This window comes from Cavia porcellus, unplaced genomic scaffold, assembly GCF_034190915.1.
Source record: "Cavia porcellus strain 051 isolate PalLab524CR breed Dunkin Hartley unplaced genomic scaffold, mCavPor4.1 scaffold_5, whole genome shotgun sequence".
NCBI lineage: Eukaryota > Metazoa > Chordata > Mammalia > Rodentia > Caviidae > Cavia > Cavia porcellus.
The window spans coordinates 83,865,020-83,885,195 of record NW_026947488.1 but is presented as its reverse complement, the minus strand read 5'-3'; the positions used below and the strand labels follow the sequence as shown (position 1 = coordinate 83,885,195).

The 20,176-nt window shown below is 35.6% G+C and overlaps 1 protein-coding gene across 3 annotated transcripts in view; it reads right to left on the bottom strand.

Annotated features, from left to right (window-relative positions):
• Mlf1 (myeloid leukemia factor 1) overlaps nucleotides 1-17,601 on the bottom strand; it is a 43,898-nt gene extending 26,297 nt beyond the window's left edge. For 2 of the 3 annotated variants that reach the window (XM_003476581.5, XM_023560168.2), the window contains exon 1: nucleotides 17,394-17,600. In XM_003476581.5, coding sequence (XP_003476629.3) covers nucleotides 17,394-17,440 — 47 coding nt within the window. In that variant the 5' untranslated portion in view covers nucleotides 17,441-17,600. Of the gene's footprint in view, nucleotides 1-17,393 lie in introns of all 3 variants that reach the window. The other variant, XM_063249252.1, reaches the window with a different exon arrangement.
• Between the last annotated feature and the right edge of the window lie 2,575 nt (nucleotides 17,602-20,176).

Here is a 20,176-nt window from a genome sequence, read left to right as displayed (position 1 = left end):
CATTCTTCCTGCTACTGCTGTGATAAATTATCACTAATTCACTGATTTAAAACATACATTTATAATCTCATGGAAGTTTAAAGTCCAAAATGGGCTTCAATGGGCTAAAATCAATGGTGCTGGCATTAGCTTTTTTGGCTCAGTGAAGAAACAAAGACATAAAGAGGAGAAAGGCAGTTATTGTGGCCTGAGAAGGCTACAGAAGAGTGCACGACCCCTCTAAGGCAGAGAAAGAAGCCAGAGTGCTTTTATTAGGTTCGACAGGGGGTGGAATTTCAAGAGATGGGAAGAATGATGTATTGATAGCTGATAGGGGAGATGCTGGCACATACAGAAAGCAGGAAGCTAATTCAGGCTTGGAAGAGGAACACTGAAATCAATATTGGAGGAACATGCTGTTGGTCTAGGGTCCAGTGCCACGCTGGGCAGGTGCCATGCTGAGCCTGACAGTTTCACAAAGGCAGAACCCATCAGTTGGTAGTTGTATTTCAGAAGGCTGTAGGGGAGACTGTTTTTCTAGCTCCTCAAGACTGGGTTCTTTATTTGTGGTCCTTTTTCTCTGTCTTCAAAGCCAGCAGCACAGCATCTTTACGTCTCTCTCTGACATTATCTGGCTTCTTCCACATTTAAAGGATCTTGTGATTAAAGTAAGCTCTAAATTATACCCAAATTAAGAAAGATATTTTAAGATTAACCAATAAACAACCTTAATTATGTCTGTAGCTATAATTCTTCCTTGCCTATGCAATAACATTCATAATTTCCAGGAATTAGGATATGGGTATCTTTAGGGGAACCATTTTTCTGCCTATCCTAGAAATGATCCTAAAATAACATCAAATAAAGCTATTTCCAGAAAAATCATCCAACTGTTCTGGCCTAGTCTGCATAAAATAGTCCCAGAAGAATGAAATGCTGTAAAATGTAGCTGACAATTAACCTGGCATTAGTATGCTGAATCAGATGTCTATGGATGATGATTAAGGAAGTAATAAATTAAAGAACAGAAGACTGAATTAGGACAAGTTCAAAAAGGAAAATACCCCCCCTTCAGTTTCTTAGTTGCCCAGTTAATAATAGTTCCTTCCAGTTCCTATTTCTTCTTCTCTTAGAATCAGCTGGTCACCATGATGGATAGCTGGTCACTATAATGCACACTATTCAAGGGGACTTTTGAAATCTTTTCTAAGCTAATCAATGATTACAAAGTTTTGAAAAAGTAAATAAGGGGAGCATATTAAATCCCTGCCAATGAAAACTGTTTTTTTCCTCTTTTTTCTTTTTTCTTTTTGTTTTACTCTAGAAAAGGCTCCTAATAAACATTCATTCCTTGATTTCAAAACCTGATACCTTTTTCAAGCGATTATCCTTTGCTTTAGTAGCTGAAAAATCTTCAAATGGTCACATTCATATTTTTACTTCCTTGTAGCTCATTTACTTCTGTATAAAAGTTCTTCTCCAGTACATTAAAACTACAAGGATTCCTAGAACTTTCCAACTTCTGAAACCTGACTGTCATTCCTTCCCCTATAAAAAGTAGCGTGCTACGAAGTGGGCATAAAGCACTGGTCTTTGGAGGTTTGAGGCCAATTTTCAGTATCTTGTTGGCCAGAAAGTTGGGATACTTTCTAAAGCACCCTCAGTATAAATGACAAATGATAAAGTAATATTTAAAGTTGCTCATTTATAGCCAAACAACTCTGTACACCTTACATTTCCAACCAACCTTTTCCCTTAGCCTTAGCTTTTTCTCTTCACATCTGTTTCTATCAAAGGCATACTATTATTGTCCAGGTCATTCAGGTTCATAACTTCAGAGATGAGCTAGATGCTAGTTGGTTTTGTTTTGCTTGGCTTTGTTTTTTTAATTTCTCCTGTGCTATCTTTAAGGCAGGGAAAGGGAAAATAGTAATTCCACTGAAAAAATAGGGGAGGTAAGAGCAAGAAAGTTGTTTGGTTTGCTTTTCAACTGTCACTGCTTCTTGTATTTTATTTCCTTCCTGTATTCTAAGATCAAGTAATCTGAGCACAATCAACTCTATCATGCTACTTTTTTTTCCCTCTTTTTTCTTTTTATCAGTACCGGGGATCGAACTCACGACCGCCTGCTTGCAAGGCAGGTACCTATGCCGCTGAGCTAAATCCCCAGTCCCTAGCATGCTACTTTTTCACTCAAATTTATACAGTGGCCACTGGGTACAGCAGTTGATATGAACTCCTCTTAGTAATTTGAAGATCTGTCTTTCAGCAACTAGTGTTGATGGAAAGAAAGCTGATGAGAGTTTGGTTCCAAAGTTTTGTTTTGTTTAAGATAGGGTCTCACTATGTAGTTCAGGCTGCCTTTGAACAAACTATGTGGCCCAGGGTAGCCCCTAACTCAGTGATCCTCCTGCTTGAGCCTCTTGAATGCTGGGATTACAGGCATGCACTACCATGATCAGCCTAATTCTTTGTAAAATGCATATTCTTTCGAAGCTTTGGGATCCTTTTGTTTATATATTTGTATTGTATTGAGATATTATCATGGGTTGATCCATATATTTAAAAAATTATCTTGACAACAGTTGAGTTGCCACTTTTAATTTGGTCCCAAAGATTTTAGACTTTCATTGGTATTTCAGATTTTTATTCATTCTAGAAATAATTTTTGAAATTATTTGGGCTTTCTTGTTACTATTTATCAGTGCCTTGTCATGTTTTTAAAAAGCAAACCTTACACTCTGTGACTTTATGCTATTTGTTGGAAGAAATGTCCTGGCCTAGTTTCCCAATTTAATCCACTCTTTGATTCTGAATATTCTTGCTTTTAAATTCAGCTTTGTTTTCTAAATGTTAAAATCAAAATTTTAGTATTTTGTATGTCTCATTTTTAAATGGCTATGATATCCTCTGGTATCTCTGAAGATATATCACTTATCCATATTTTAATATTTTAAAAAATCTTTAATATCCAAATTGCCATTTAGTAGAACTTTAATATTTCCTGTTTTATAGGCATGATTCCAATAAATTCTCTTGGTTTTCTTTTATCTGAAAGTATTTCAATTTACTACTTATTCTTAAAAGGTATCTTCACAAACTAAATAAAAGTTAACAGGATTTTTTCTTCCACATTTGAAGGCTACTTCTCCTTCTGCTGGCCTCTGTTGTTTCTGGTGAGAAGTAAAAGGAATTTAATGTGTTTTTTTCATATATCCTGTTTTCCAGATTTCTCTATCACTTGCTATTAGAAGTCTATGATGGACATAGGCATGGTTTTCCTTATATTTATATTTCTTAGATTTCACTTAGAGCTTTTAAACTCTATAATCTGGTAATTTACCTAATTAAACTAGGTATATATACCTAATATTACAGATTAGGATATTTTGCATGAATCCCAAAAGTTCTTTTTCCAAATTTTTTTCTCATTTTTAGATTAATTTTTATTTAAGTTTACTGAGTGTTCTAGTATTTCCATTCTACCGTTAAACTCAACTGGTGAATTTTTTTTCAAATATTCTTTCAGATCTAGAATTCTATTTGGTATACATATCTACAACAAATTACACATATTTTACACATATGTAATTTTACTTTGTTTCCTGAGATTCCTACCTTTTTATTCATTCCAAGCGTATTTTGCTTTATATCATTGAGCAAAATTATAGTAATTGCTTTAAAATTCTTGTCTGTTAATTCTAATACCTCAGTCATTTCAATCAAATCTCTAATGATGGTTTCTTATCTGGAGAATGAAGTACATTTTCCTGTTTAATATATTTCAAAATATATCTGTACACCGTCTGTTATATTGGAGTCACTCTAGATATTGTTTTATTGTATCATTGATTATGTGCTTGATTCTTTTTAAGCTGGAAATTAATCTGGTTATCCTTAAAATTAAAATTCTGTGTCTTGAATAGTAGTTTTAATCTCTAATTCTTTTATCTTTAGCTGGGTGCTTTAAGTCTGTTTCATCTTAACTTATTCACAGTTGTTTTTGTTTTAACATCACTCTCCCTCCCCCTTTCTTAGTGACTGTGCTTAAGTTGTAAAGACCTGAGTTTTCTAATTCCTAGTATTAGCCCTCATACATGGGGTTTGCGTTTAGGTAAGACTTGTTTTCCTTTTGCCAATTGTCCAATCCTATTCAGTATGTCTGTCTTTACTTCTCCAGGAAGTTGTTTTTTATATTTTTCTTGGGTTTAGATTATTATATGCAAGGGCACTGATCCATGCTTTCTGGTGACAGTAGGAACAAAAGTCATCTGAAAATATAATTACTCTTTCTTATTTCATTATCTTTGGTTCTTTCAAGTATTGGATCTTCTGTTTGGTTAGTGTAGTGTCTGTCTTTCCTATTTGGAGATATTATCTATAACTATGTATCTATATCTATCTTTTACAAAAACAAGATAATTAACTTCAAGAAAAGACTAGAACATTTTAAGCACTTTTAGAGCTCCAATTAGGGTAAAGATGCTAGTGTGTGTGCTTAGACTTGTAATTTTATTTAATACCTGAGATTTCCATTTCCCATCTCTGTCTCTCAGACCTTAAAACTATCCTTTCCTTTTTTTTTTTTTTTTTTTTTTTTTGTCTTTTTCCTTTTTATCGGTACCAGGGATCGAACTCACGACTGCCTGCTTTCAAGGCAGGCGCTTACGCTGCTGAGCTAAACCCCCAGCCCCTATCCTTTCCTTTTTAAAGTCTCTTTCCTGTTTTTATATATTTCCAAAAGTTTTCTAGACTTTAGCTTCTTCCAATTTTTTCCCCTTTTTTCCTTTCTTTTCTGATTTAAAGGACATTTATTGTTGCAGTTCTGGAGGTTGAAAATGTGAACTTACGGGGTCAGCAGGACTGGTTTACTTGAGACTCTGCTTATCCCCTTCCTCACTGAGTCCTCATGTAGTCTGTTTTGTGTTTTCCTCTATTTTTGAAATTCAGTACAGCAAGATGCACTTAGGAATGAGTTAGCATCTTTAAAAGGAAGTGGACGGGTAGAATGATTAAAAAATTAATTTTTTCCTGTTATATACAGTTATTTCCAGTTACCTAATTTAAAATGAAAACACAATTGCCTATTTGAAATGATTTAAAGATATAGATTAAAGAAGGAGAAGAGACAGTAAAAAGTAGAATGGGGGGCTTGGGATTTAGCTCAGTGGCATAAGCGCCTGCTTTGCAAGCAGGCAGCCATGAGTTCGATCCCTGGTACCGAAAAAGACAAAAAAAAAAAAAGTAGAATGGTGCTCAACTCCATTGAGAGTTTCGGTATTGCAGAGGTTAGGAAACTACAAAATTTACTGGACTCCAGTGCTGCTAAGTTTCCAAATTTACATTCTGCCCAGTACATGCAACTGTTTGAGACAGAGTCCATACTTTATTTCTCTTGTTCATAAACAAGAGAAATCACCAAGAACATGGATGTGATGCAGTGCCAGCATAAGTGAATTCCAGTCACTAGGCCTCTGTAAGTATTGCGTGGCAGGCATGAGAAATCCATTTTGCTGATGAGGGTGCCAGAAGATACACCATAGCTTGGATCCAGAAGTAACAATAACTTTTCCATTCACCAATTCCTTATCCTAGAAAAAGCAGCTCTTTGCTTTGTGATCTTACCTGTGATGTGGCTTTGGGAGTCATTTCTGAAAGTTCAACTTAAGAGTATATATGTTCAGTCATCAAAATGATTCTTTGAACCACTTAATGATATGTAATAAGTCTGTCTTACTTAAACATGAAATAGTAAATTCTGTTTCCTGCAACTAAACCAATGTCTGTAAGGTACATTCTTGTTATTTTTCCAGTTTTGATCCTTGTCTAGCAATTTTGGACATATCAACTATTCCAAATCTTTTTTTTTTCCTCCAAATACTCATCTATTTCCACCTGTTTTTACCTTCTCTCGAAAGTTTTCAGGGAAGGTAAATGTTACCCAAATGGGAACATTTTTTCAAGTCAAGTGAAAACTAAAAAGTTTGTCACTTGTGTTAGCCCTGCTTCATAAAGCAAACAACTATTGGAAATAACCTACAGAAAATATTGTTCACCTTTTTTGCTAAATTGAAGAGAAGGGACACATCCCTCTTGCTGACACTGATCAAAATTAATAAACCTACAAGATGTTTATTTTGATTGATACAAGTATAGGAAAAAATAGCACTTCAAAAGAACGTTTTTTGGTGGGGAACTGGGGATCAAACTCAGGTAAGTTTGTGCTTGCTAGGCAGGTGCTTATGCCACTGAGCTAAATCCCTGGCCACCAAAAGAATTTAAATGGAATATTATGCCTCTTTTGAAAAGTAAGCTAGGTATTTACATACTGATATGAAGGGATCAGTAAGATATATAGTATACAGTATACTTGTATAAAACATTCACGTATGTACGTGTGGAATATATGCCCCTAAGTATTCCCCTGGGAGGCTGTGATAGTTAATTTTATGCGTCATCTTGAGTAGGCACAGGATTCCCAGACCTTGACCTAAGCAATATTTCTGGGTACATGTGTAAGGGTGCTTCCAGATGAAATTACCATCGGAATTTATGCACTCAGTAAAGAAATTTGCTTTTTTCAGTGTGGATGGGAATCATCCACTCTATTAAGATCCTCACTAGAACAAAAAGTGGAAGTAGGGGGAATTTACCCTTTTTGCCTGTCTGCAGAGCTTAGAAATTAGTCGCCTGCTTTCAAACTAAGATTTACACCATTGGCTCCCTCCCTAGGCCTGTGGATTGGATTGAATCATATTACAAGCTTTCCTGTGTTTCCAGGATGTAGAGGCATACTCCTCATAGTAAATTATCCATCCATCTACCCACTCACCCATCCATCCACCTATCATCTATATTTCCCATTGGTTCATGCTGGCCACTGTGGTTATATTCTGAAATAGAAACTAGAACTGTTGAAGGTCAGATATGGAGGTCTTTTTTTCTTCATTTCCATCTTAACATCTATCAGCATATAGTTCAGTAGTAGTGTTAACAAAATTCATATTGTAGAGAAGTTTTTAAAGAATGTCCTAGACTTTTGAAAGGTTTTTAACCCTAACTATATACTGTATTACACATTACAGAAACATACTTTTAAAATGCAAAGCTCTTTGATATTTATAAATTAGCTGCCACATGTTGCATATTATCAATTTTTAAAAAAAAACTTTTCATGTTATAAAGTCTTATAGTGAACGCACATAAATATGAAAAGTTGAAATAGGAAAAGTTCTGCAATCTATATTAGATGGAGATTTAGTACTGGCTGTATAAATCTATTTTTTCAAAAATAATAATAAAACTTATCTCTTGGAAATTTACACTTAAATATTGTAAAATAAGGTATGTTGATATAAAATGACATATGTATGTCAGTAAAATATGTTATCTTGTAAAATTTTAACATTCATCCCTGCTTCTCCCTTCCTAGCTGCTGCCACGGGTTGAGAGCAGCTTTCTTCTACCCTGTGTAGAAGGTTATGCTGTTTCTACCTTGGAGTCAACTTATCATGGACTGCTCTACCTAAAATCTTGAGCTAAAATGAACCTCTCCTCCTTAAATTGTGCATGCCAAGTATTTTGACCCAGACATAGGAAAGTAACAAATCTACCACATTACAAATCAATGCTTGACTAATAATCTACATTCTAAAAAATTATAACATTAGTCAGTACTCTTACCTCTCCATTTGCTCACCTGTCATAAATTTCATTGTCTATGTATCAGTCTACTTGGGGATGCCACTTATTCTCCCCTCCCTCCTGTTCATGAACAAATATTACACAGAGAAAGTCATAAAAGAGCACTCTTTAGTGTGTGCAGTGTAAAGATGCTCTTAGTGCAACAGAACAAACTTTCAACCATAATTTTCAGAATGAAGTCTCTTTAGTTTTCAATGTTGAATATTAACAAAAGAATCACCATAGTTGTACTAATTTCACTTATAAAATATAATTCAATGAAGACCCCAGAGTATATATATCTCCACCTTTCCCACTAAAAACAGTCTAATTATATATTCCAACCTTTCCCACTAAAAATAGTCTAACACACTAACAAACACGATATAGACAATCAACAGAATTATAAAGGTTGTTTTACCATTACTTTTTGTGAGATTTTACTTTTTATGGCAGTTTCTCTGGAGTTTACAATATACATTTATAAGTAACCTAAACCCAGATTCAAATAATATACTTCTTTGCAGGTAGTACAAATATCTTAAAATATTCCTAATTCCTGCCTTATATCCTTTGTATTATTGCTTATTCCTTTTCTGTATGTACAAGAAAACGTCAAATACACTGTCATTAACTTGAGCAAACTGTTACATTAGATGAATAAAAATTTTCATCTTCCCTTCATTTATTCTTTGATATGCATCATTTGTTTTTCTGATTTATGTCATTTTCCTTCTTTCTGAAAAACTTTTTAAAAAACATCTCTTCCAGGACTTACCTGCTGGCAAAAGGCCCTTAGCTTTCTCTTCTTTGTTTCTGTCCCTGTCTCCCCTCCTTTCTCTCCTTTTCTTCCTCTTTGTGTACTGGGAACCAAGATGCTTGCCACTAAACCACTGAGCTTGGAATAGCTTGGTTTTTGTTTTTTTCCTTTGCTCTTTAGGAAGTTTCTTTTGTCTCTTTTGTTTCTTTGAGGGTATCACTATGAAGTTTAGTCTGGCCTTGGACTCACTTTGTGACCCAGGCTAGTACCGAACTGGCAAGGATCCTCCTGCCTCAGCCTCCCAAGTGCTGGCATTACTGGAGCACGCCACCACACCCAGCTAACATTTGTATTTGTATTGTATTTGTATTTTTAGTCTTTCCTAAACTGTCTATTCTGATAGTAAGTCTATCGAAGGCATTCTTCATTTCTGTTACCGTGTTTTTAATATCTAAGACTTTTTTCTTAAAATTTCCATCTCTCTGCTTGAATCTTTTTTTTACTGGTTGCTTTTTCCACTAAAGATATTAGCATATTAATCAGCGATTAATATGGTCAAAAGATTGGGGCACAGTCTCTTAATGAGTCTGTACTCCAGAACTGTGAAGCTCACTGGTACTTCCTATTGCCCCCTAGTGGAACAGAGCAGCTGCAAGAGCTGAAGTCAGTTATTTCTTGCCTTCAGGTAGGTAAGACTTTGGTTAAAAAAAAAAAAAGTTTCTCCTGAGCACAAGCCTTATTAAGAATGAAATGCTAATAAGATTCACTAGGATGCCCATTCTGGTTTGACTATTATCTTCTTTGGAAGTCCTGTAGTGTTTACAAGGTTTAGGTTTTATTGGTCTTGTTCTCTATTGTTTTGTTCAATTTCATAATACCTAATGAGATAGACAATTCTTTTTAAGGAAGCAAGAGGCATTATGGTAACCATTGTCGATAACCTTGTACTCTGTTTTTACATCATGTGCTATGTCTATCCTTGGTTTTGACTGACAGCTTTGTTTTGCCATATTTGACTTTATTCTCTTCCAAAAAAAAAAAAAAGTAATAAGAACTAAGGAGTAATAAAACCCAAAATGTGTAAATTTAGTTGTAAAAAAGAGAGGAAAAAAAGTGCTCTAAAGTATACAACTGCAAGTGTGTTTAGGGGTGTTAAATAGATGCCCATATTAATGTTTTTGGTTGGATCATTGAACACAACTGTTTGCAGTCTCACTGTTTGAATGTCCACTTTGTATGCTTTGATACTGTGACTTGAGCAACTGTCTCTAGGATGATAATTGTAATCTATTAACTGGTGATTTCTTACTTTTTTTTGTAGTTCTGTATCAATTGTACCCTTACACTGCTTTGTTTTTTCTTTTTCCTTTTAAATAAAATTTTAAAAAAAAAGAAAGAAATGCTAGGCTGTAGCTCAGTGATAGATCATTTGCCTTCCATGCACGAGCCCTAAATTAGATCCTCACCACCAGAAATAATCAAAAACAAACTAACAAAAAGAACACTCTGACAGATTTCAAAATGACTAGATTTTTTTCCTCAATATTCACAAGGTAGCATAGCTTCTGTAAGTAATCTCACGAAGGTCTGCCCACTCCATGATTAGGGTCCTCTGCAATGTTTTTTGTATTGGTTTGGTTTTTTGTCTTTTTGAGATAGGATTTCACTACACAGTTCAGGCTGGCTTGGAACTCATTTTTGTAACCCAGGCTGGCCTCGACCTTGCTGTGGTCTTCTTGCCTCAGCCTTCCAAGTGCTGAGATTACAGGCATGTGCCACCATACCCAGTTCCTCTGCAGTTTCTCTCACACTTGTTCACCTCGAGCTCCTGGCAATTTGTCAATTAGTCAGGTTGTTTCTTATGTTGGTACTGCTTCCTGCAGAAGTTGTGGTTGTAGATTTCTGCTAAGTTAAGGGGTGTGCCTTTCTCTGATTTGCTGCATCTGTGTACTTATAATTGTTGAGGCAGTAGTTTGCCCTGTGATCTCATTTGTTAGACTTAAGAAGGGTTGTTTTATCAGTGTGTTCAAGTTTAACTTGTTAGGATGGATGGGTGGCCACTACTAAGGTCCTTAAATGTTGGCCCTCTCATAGTATTTTTAATTTGTTTTATTACTAATAGAAATAAGAGGCACAGAAAGTTTAACAGACTGCCACTCCCAGATTGTCTACCTATTAGAAGTTTAAAAATCACTATTCTAACAGAATTATAACTATAGGCAACCAGCACGAGAAGGTTGTGCAATTTACAAAATTAATGAATTGACAGGATGCAATGAGCAGGTCGTGTTTTAGCATATGGAGGGCAAAAATGCAGTTATTTTAATGCTTTCCAAATTAAGATCTGATTGAAGTTATTTGTCAAAGGACAGTATCTGTTCTTTTCATTTAAAAGCACCGAGTTTTAAATAGTTCTGAAATTCATAAATGAATTGTCCAAAGAACAATTCTCTGTCTAATCCTCACCTTAAAAATAAGATTATTCCGAAGCATTTGTTGTATCTTTGCATAACAAAGCCTTTGTCTTTTTTTTTTTTTTTTTGGTCTTTTTATCAGTACCAGGGATTGAACTCACGACTGCCTGCTTGCAAGGCAGGTGCTTATGCCATCCCCAGCCCCTCAAAGCCTTTGTCTTAACAACTGAATCTTGAAAATGAGCAATTCAGAATAAGGTCATTTGGTTCAGAGCCCCACACTCACTAGACATTTTGAGCTTAGATATGGTAATAAGTATGAAGGTTAAAATGTCAGTTCTTATTAATATGCAGTTACTTAAGAGAACCGCTCAACTCTTCATTTAGATATGTGGATGATATTTAATTCCAATGAAGAAATACTTCAGGGAATACTGGTATTTGTTCTGTAAATAAATGAGAATAAAATAGCTATTACTTCCCTACAGAAACAAAATTTAGTTGGATGTTTTGTTCTTATTGCCTTATAATTGAGCTACGAATTCAACTAAATGTGACTAATCTGAAATGTTACCCACATTTTCTTTAAATAGGAACATATGCAATCACACAAACAGAACATGTTAAAAATTTTATATTTATTTTTTGAGTGACATGAACAAAAGACAGCTTGTTGAAAAAAACATTAAGTCAAAAATGGGCCTAAAGTCTGACTTTTGCACCTGTCTTACCCAATCAGAAAGAATCTGGATGGTCCCTATAGTGATTTCAATTTGCATTTAGCCAGAATAACAGCTGCTTACAGATGAGATTTTACTATTTCTCTAGTGAATCTTAAATTCACTTTACCAAAGTGGAAAAAAACTCATAGTAGCAAGGCATTGTTTTAATATTTTTAAAAAATTAATATAGAATTTGTTTTCACAAATAATAGTATCTTATATTTTTATCCATTTACTTTTGCAAATAAATATTTCACTATTCTAGGTGAACAAATTGGAATATCATGAGGTTTTAAAAAGTTCATACTTTAAAAACCAGTCATTTTGTACACATAAAATAGCCTAATATAAAAATTTGAAATGCAAAGATTATGTCTGTGCATGATGGTACTGTGGATTGTAACCAGAGCCTTCATACTGAGTTACATTCTCAGCACTCTTTAAATTTTACTAAGTTGCCTAGGTGAGACTTGAAATTACAGTTCTCCTGACCCAATCTCCCACAACACTAGGATTACAAGCATGCACCACCACACCTGGCTAGGCAGATTTATGTTAAACATATTTGGTGCCGCTACAACATTTTTCAAGACTATATAAAGACTAGGGAAGTGCTCATGTTATATATTGGGCAAAACAAGAGTATGTAATCAGAAAGTCTGGTCCCAATTTTGGGGAAAATATTTCATATATGGAAAAATGTTAACAAAATACATCAAAACAATTTGCATTCTTTCTTTTATGAAATGCTACAGTTTTCAGATGTATCATAAGGATTCATTTTTGCTTAATTCAGGAAAAACTTAGTTTATTCTTATCATAGGCATTTTGTCTCTTTCAGGATTGTGAACAAAAACTACTACAAAACTGAATGAAATTTGGTATCAAATGTACATCTCTGACATGTTATTTATATCCAAAGTCTATTATAAGGGGAAAAAATTGTTGCCTTTTGCCTTCATGCATGAAAATGTTTATGTCTCAACCTTTAAACTGATGCTGAGAGTTTTGATAATGATTTCAATACAAAAAATGCTGTTGGTGTTGTTTTTTAAGAGTTAGTAAACCAGGCACGGTGCATGCCTGTAATCCCAGCACTCAGGAGACTGAGGAGGATCGCTGCATTGGAGGCCAGGTTGGGCTACACAGTGAGTTCAAAGTTAGATGAACGAGACAGCTAGACCCTGGCATTAAAAAAAGTTGGCAATATTTCCTATAGAATATGGTTTTTTTTTCTCTTTTTTTTTTCTTCTTTTGCTACTTGGGATTAGGTTCTATTTTTAAGACTCACTCAAGAAAAATATAAAAATACACATTTTGCCCAAGTTATAACATTCTTTGATCTGTATAAAAATATGCATTTGTACTTATAATAAAAAGTATTATTTTATTCTTTATTATACAAATGAAGAATTTTATTCTTTATTACACTAAGATAATGCCACCATTCATTAAGGAAAATTCCTCCTTGCCACTATACTCATAGTGGTAAAAGGTTAGCCAGAAGATTATTATTGCTCTCTTGATTATATAAAAGTTCCCTAGTTTCAATGAGGTTTTAAACAGTTCACACCTTAAAAACCAGTCATTTTGTACATCATGTAATCCACGTTTTGATTTTAGAAATTTTAATACATATACCATTTTAACACATATAGCATTTAAAAAGGATCTCAAGAATAAGAGTCATGACTTTTATGAATTTACAATAGAATCTACGTGATGGGACTATATGCAGCTAAAAGCTAAGAAATGTTTGAATCAACTAAATTCCCAAAAGGTAATTCTGATGTTTCACTATCTAGAAGCATAATTTAAAATGTTGGTATGGTCAAAGACCATAGTATTAGGAGATTTATAGGAATGACTGTGTCTCCCTACAAACAGTAAGTACAGTATATTTCACCTCTTTACAGAGGTATTTACAATGTTCAATGACTGAAGCAGGTATTATTACATGGGCAGACTCTACAAATGGCATTCCTCAACCAAGCAACTAGGCATATTATACCCTTGCTCCTACCTCAACTGTTTTTACACAGTGAACCAAATGGTGTCCCAAATGAACAGGCTACCTTAGAAATTCTTTTAATTTGTAGAAATTCTTTTAATTCTATCCAATATTTGAAATCTGCAAAATTCACTTACAAGAAATTTCTATATTAAAATAGTTCTCAGAAAATTAGAGTAAAGGGGCTGGGGATTTAGCTCAGTGGCATAAGCGCCTGCCTTGCAAGCAGGCAGTCGTGAGTTCAATCCCCGGTACCGATAAAAAGGAAAAAGACAAAAAAAAAAAAAAAATTAGAGTAAGTGCTAAAAAAATCACAGTAGCCATTGTAGGTGTCAACATAAAGTTAGATCCTGAAAATCAAAACTTCAGATTCTAGCTTAGTATTCTCAACTTATCTTTATTAAGTAATGAGAATGTGTCATGTGTGTGACAGAATACTAATCAGAACCAGACTACAACATATTAGTGAAGTTCTACATCAGAATATATTTCTGAAATAAATATATAAGCAACTCTGACAATTGCTTATGAAAGCTTACCGAATAGATGGTTTTTAGTTCCTGACATAGGTATGGACTAAATCAAGAAATAGTCAATATACAGCTTTTACATGAAATACGTTAACCATCATACTATCTGTCAGTTGACAATTGATAAGTAAGAGCGTATTCATTAATAAACACAACTATTCATGAATGATAATTTGCAAAAAAATTAAAAATAAATGATAGGTAAGTTTTAGATCCTATAGAGAACAAGAAGACAAAGAAGTAATATCCTGTGAATATTTCCAGAGGTACTTTGATTAAAACTTAATCATTCCACATATAATGCTCATAGAAAGCATGTGGCTTGAGGAAAACAGTAATTAAAAACTAGGCTGATCTCCAGGTGTGGTGGTGCGCACCTATAATCACAACACTTGAGGGACTGAGACAGGTGGATTGTAAGGTTGAGGACACCCTGGTTACATGGAGTTTAAGCCCAGTCTGGATTACCTAGACCCTGTCATACAAAAAAAAAAAAAAAAAAAGCTGATAGTATTTGCAGCCTGCTTTTAAGCCTTTAATCTGTAAGTTATTCTTTGTACACTTGCCTGATTAGAATTTCACTTCTAATAGCTCAGAAGATGCAAAGTTCACATTTCTTCCCCAGGTGGAAAATTCTGGACCACACCTTATATATCTAATCAAGATTCTTTAAAGTAGAGGTGCATGTCAAAATCATTTTAACCTCAAATTAACTTCCTGCCCAAATGTGTCTACTTAAACATATACACAAAAGCATACCTACATATATGTATGTGTGTATATATATATATATATATATAATATATATGAATACAAATTTGAGGAAAAATGGTATTCTTCAGAGAAAATTGCATGTCAGTAAGTGCCAGCTTTTCACTTTTGTACTTTTAACCAAGTAATGCTATTATTTAAGAAAGGATATCTGAATATACTGGAAGACAAATTTGCATTGAAATTCAACTGAAACACAGCAAGATAAAACATTGAAAAACTCTGAAATATACAATAAGACATCAAACTTTAAAATATTACTTTTAAAGTTTTCCTTTAATTCTCTGAAACATTTAAAGCACATTGTTGAGCAGTAAACACTGGAACTGAATAGTTTGAATTCAAACATAAGGAATTTAATTTTTATCAAATATTTTAAGCATTTGACAATTTGACTAAGTCTCTTATCAATACAAACTGATGTTTCTAGTTTTTCTGCAAGAAGTTTAGTTTTATCTGTCTATTCTTGAATAATTGGTAAATCAGTAGAACATGCTTATATTGACTATTCTTCACTGTGAACTAATGGACTGTATTCTAACTTGAAAATGCCAATATCAAAAATGGTATTTGTTGAATGCAAATAGTAATTGCTTTCAGAAATTAACTACTGAAAATTAACTACAAGACACAGTGTGAAGAACAAGAAATCACCATTAAATAATATTTACTTAATACTTTTTTACATTAAAGTATCCAATGACTACTCAATACTCAGGGACAATGCTAGCAACAGAAACATTTATATAAAAATGGGAGGCTTGGTCTATGTGTTTTACTTCTGTTTTATGTTCCTGTGGTTGGTGAATGTTTTAATAAATGTCACTATTATGAATTCCTTATGTTTAACTTATATAATTTATGTGGAATAAATCTAAAAACATTCTCTTTCGTACACTTAGTGTATTCTATATATAATTGTAGAGAAAAATTGTAAGCATAAATCAGTTTTATAAAGTTACTCATAAACTTTTATATTCTTATGATGTGCATTGAAGAAAGCTATAGAAAATGACCGAAAGACAGTTACTGAAGGGTAGCGATGTTCTTTTCCACCCTAAGCACAGAGTAGAAGTGTTCTTTGATGTATGCCTGTCTGGTTTGTTGCTATTTATAAACCCAACTCTTAGGTTCATTACCTTTGCTCAGAGTTGCTCAGTAGATTACACTTTTGCTCGAAGTTTTAAAGACGATGCATATCTATGGCCCCATTTTAAGTTTGTTGCTCCTTTTGGTACGATTAGGAATAAGAACTCAAAAAATTATATCATAATGTTAACTGATACCCATTTACTGAAGTCACATTTCCATAAGAACCACTTCAGCAGCTCAGCTAATCTGTGTATATATTTAGCCTCTACTGTCAGAGGCTTTTGAGAAAACTTTTAATGTAAGATATAATAGACGCTCTCAAATTTGTTAAAACAACACACACCATACATATTCCAACAGTTTCTGAACAAGTAAACTAAAGTGGTATGATAATAAATTATTTAAAATATACACCTTAATTACAGTAAGTAATCTTTAGGAAAAATGTTAACCGCTTTATTTTTTCTATTTCTACTCCCCATTATCTTTCCAATTACCACTTTCAAGTTCTTGGCTTTAAATTAGTCATAAGAAACCCATTTAAGTCAGGGTAACATTTTTCTTTAAAAATATGCGCAGCAAATTATAACCGTTTTAATCTTTTAAAAAAAATGGTTACCAAGCAGCACAGAAAATTTAAGGAATCAAAAAAGTCAGGACACTAAGTTACAATTCAAACTGGCAAAGCACTTCTGCAAAAAAGCATCCACAGCTTCTGCTCACAGATATCCAAATAGATTGTTATTACGTATATAATGGTCAAAAGAAGCATTTTAAAGACCAACAAAATTAGGTCACAGTGAAAACTAACTTTTGCATGCTTTTTTCAAAGCCTGGGATTATTTCACTTCGGACAGTTTTACCAGGTTTCCTTGTTGACCCGAGGTGTTAAATGACCCGGCCTCCGCTTCCCTGCCCCATTTGCGCTGTGACAGAACTCTCTTTGCAAAGAAGGGCAGCTTTGTTAGCAAAGCGGGCTGAGAACACTAACAGTGCACCTGGCAACTTTTCCCAGCTCAGCTGCGTTCTCACAGCCACCTCCCTCACGCACAAGAAAAATGTTGATATTAAAAACGTTTTCCATTTGAAGACAGTGTTCTAAGAGCCTAATTCTCACCACAAGTTCCCTGGAATTGGCAGCTGCGGTCACCTGCAAAGTCCCCGGAGCTGCGAAGGCGGAATCTCAATACTGGCAGCCGCGGGCACCAAGACGCGGGAAGCGAAGAACAACCGGCCCGCGAGTGAGCGCGTGTGGTCGTGAGGACCTCTGCCACCTCCTCCCTGCCACCCCCCGTGACCCCAACGCCTCTCCTATGCACCCCGCGCGCCTAATCCTCCCGCGAGGCCCTCAGACCCCCTTCTCCCCTTCAACAGGTCTCCTCACGTCCTTTCCAGTCTTCGAGACTGCGGACTCCGACCCACAACACTCACGAGAAAAAAGGATCATCCTCAAAGCTGCTGCTTAGCATCCTGAACATTTTGGCTTGGTGTCCAGCAGCGGCGGAAGCGGACAGATTGGAAAACGATGTAACTCGCCGCGGCGGTGTCGGAGTCTGCCTCTCCTCACCTTCGACGCCGCTCGCCACCCGCCGGCCAAGGCGATGCCCGCCGGGAGAGGCGGTGCGTGAGACCTAGCAGCCTTCTTATTGGGTGCTGGTCCCTTGACGTCATCAATTGAGGCGGGAACAGTGCGCCGCTGTCCTGGCAACCGTGGTCAACAACAGCAAGCCTTAAGTTTGGTCTCAGTCCTGCCGCGCAACCTTTCACTAAACCTCCTGAGGGACGGGATAGTTTGCTCTCTGAGCTGCAGAACCAAAACACTAAACCACGCTATTACGTTGGACAAATCTCCCTTGTCCTTGATTCTCAAGTCTCTTTGGGAAAATGGCGGAAGTCATTTGGACTAGATGACAACCAAAGGCTCATTGACCATATTCTCTAACCCACAGGGATGTCTATGTCTGCAACTTCACTAGTAGCTGGTCAAATAATTTTTAAAAAGTGAAAAACATTTTTGTGCAATTTACAAAGTGTATTTAGTTTTTTAAGGAAATGGGATGAAGCCTATTAGATTTCAACAAACGTATTTGCCTTTGGCGAGTATAAAAACCACAAGCAGTGTTTTACAAAGTGGGAAACACTTAAGCAACATGTGGACCTGGGATCAAAAGATAAATGAGGAATTGCCCTCTCTTTCCATGTGTCATTCAAAGATCCCAACTCACTTTGAGGCTGATAAATCTACACCTCCCTCCTTACCCTGACAGCAGGATTCAGGCACAAGGCCTGAAGCAAGCAGCCATATCCAGTGAAAATTCCATAGCTATATATATTGTTTTTATTATGCTTATAAGAACCCTTATTTATGGAAAGGAAATTGGATTTAAATTTAGCTATACAATAACTGCTAGACTTTTACAATGTAAATGCTAATTTAAAGAAATGGTGCATGTGGGATTCGCATGCAGTGGTGATGATGGAGACAGTGATACTCAGATTACTGAATCTTAGAAAGCACTGATGTGGTGTCTTCCAGGAGCCTAGAGACAGGCAGAGAACTAGACAGAAGAAATAGAAGATTAAAGGAGTAGAAGAGTGATGAGGGTGTGAGAAGAGAGAAAGTGCACCTTGTGTGGCCACCCTTACTTCAGCGAGCTCTCTCCACTCTCTAGAGAGCTGTCTTAAGATGAAGGGATCCATGGTCCATCAGGTCGTGAGGGCACTGTGGACTCAGGTCAGAGAAGTGGCCCCCTGCCAATGTGAAGAAGCGTGCAGGGCCTGATTTGGCGGTGCTAGGAGTACTCAGGAGTTATTTTGGGAGCTGGAAATTTAATCTTTTGAACCTTTTACCTCCTACCCCAAGCCCTTTAGCCAAGTTCTCAGTAGCTTCCTTTCCTTGAAACTGGTGGCATGAAATGGCACAGACTCACAGCCTAAGATGACTCAATCCCTTCCAAGTAATATATTCTTTCCTCTGGCCTCAGAATAAAGCTCAAAAACACACACATTAGAAAACTTTGAAAATAATTTCAAGACAAAAGTTGTTTTACAAGACCTGAAATTATTTTCTGTTTAAAATATACAAGAAATTAAGGAGGCCACATGCTGACAACACATTAAAATGAAACAGAGCAAGAATTAATAAGGGCAAGAAGTAAAGAAACTTGTGAGATTTTTTCCCCCCTTTTGTTTAATGGAAAGTTTTCTTAGAATCATATTGTTAAAACATGAAGCTTTAGTTCAGGGGGAAGTAAAGGAGTTGTGGATCTTCTGAAAGCAGTATGGACTTAATGACAAATGATTAAAAAAAAGTTGGAGATGAAGAGGTCTTGGCATCGGTTTTAAATTTGTTGGGTAAAAGAGAGGAAATGAAAGAAAGGATGTCTGGAGAAGATAACATCTCAGCAAGTGAGCAACAGAGACACAGAGCAGGACTAGGGCTGAGGGGAGAGCACCCTTGCTGAAATATAATTTCAGCTAATATTTAGTGGACATGTGCCAGGCACAGCTGTAGCCACATGTGTACATTACTTTATTGAATGCTCACAATGGTTTTATAGGATAGAGGTGCTTTTTATGCCTGCATAGATGCTGCCATGGAGGCATAGAGAAGCTAGGTAAATTGTTAAGGTTAATTTAGTAGTAATTAAAGATGCAAGATGAGGGCTGGGGATTTAGCTCAGCAGCACAAGCACCTGCTTAGCAAGCACAAGATCATGAGTTCCACCCCTGGTACAAAAAAAAAAAAGGCAAGATGAAAGCCTGTATTCATTTCTCAAAATCATGCTGACAAAAAATGAATGGCCCCTAGTTAAAATGTGTAACATTCAGTGGGAATATATTCAAATAAAGTCAATTTGATTTTATAAATATTTATTAAGTGGCTATTCAGTGTTGGGTACTGACACACACTCTGACAATGGTGAACAAAACAGTCAAGGATCTTGCCCTCCCAGAGGGTTGCAATTATAAGTAGAAAATATAATTTAGACCTTACTGAGAAGGCGAATTTGAGTAAACCAAGGAGAAAATGAATGTCTATCAGAATATTCCAGCCCATTGCGGTGATCTAAGGAGGCAACTTCCTGGTGTATATAATGTACCCTTACACACATGTGCCTTGGAATTCACCTTCAGAAAGAGGAATGAGATGAGACAACTAAAGTGAAAATTATCCAGCTGTCTTCCCAGTCTTCTCGCTGTAGCAACTGGCT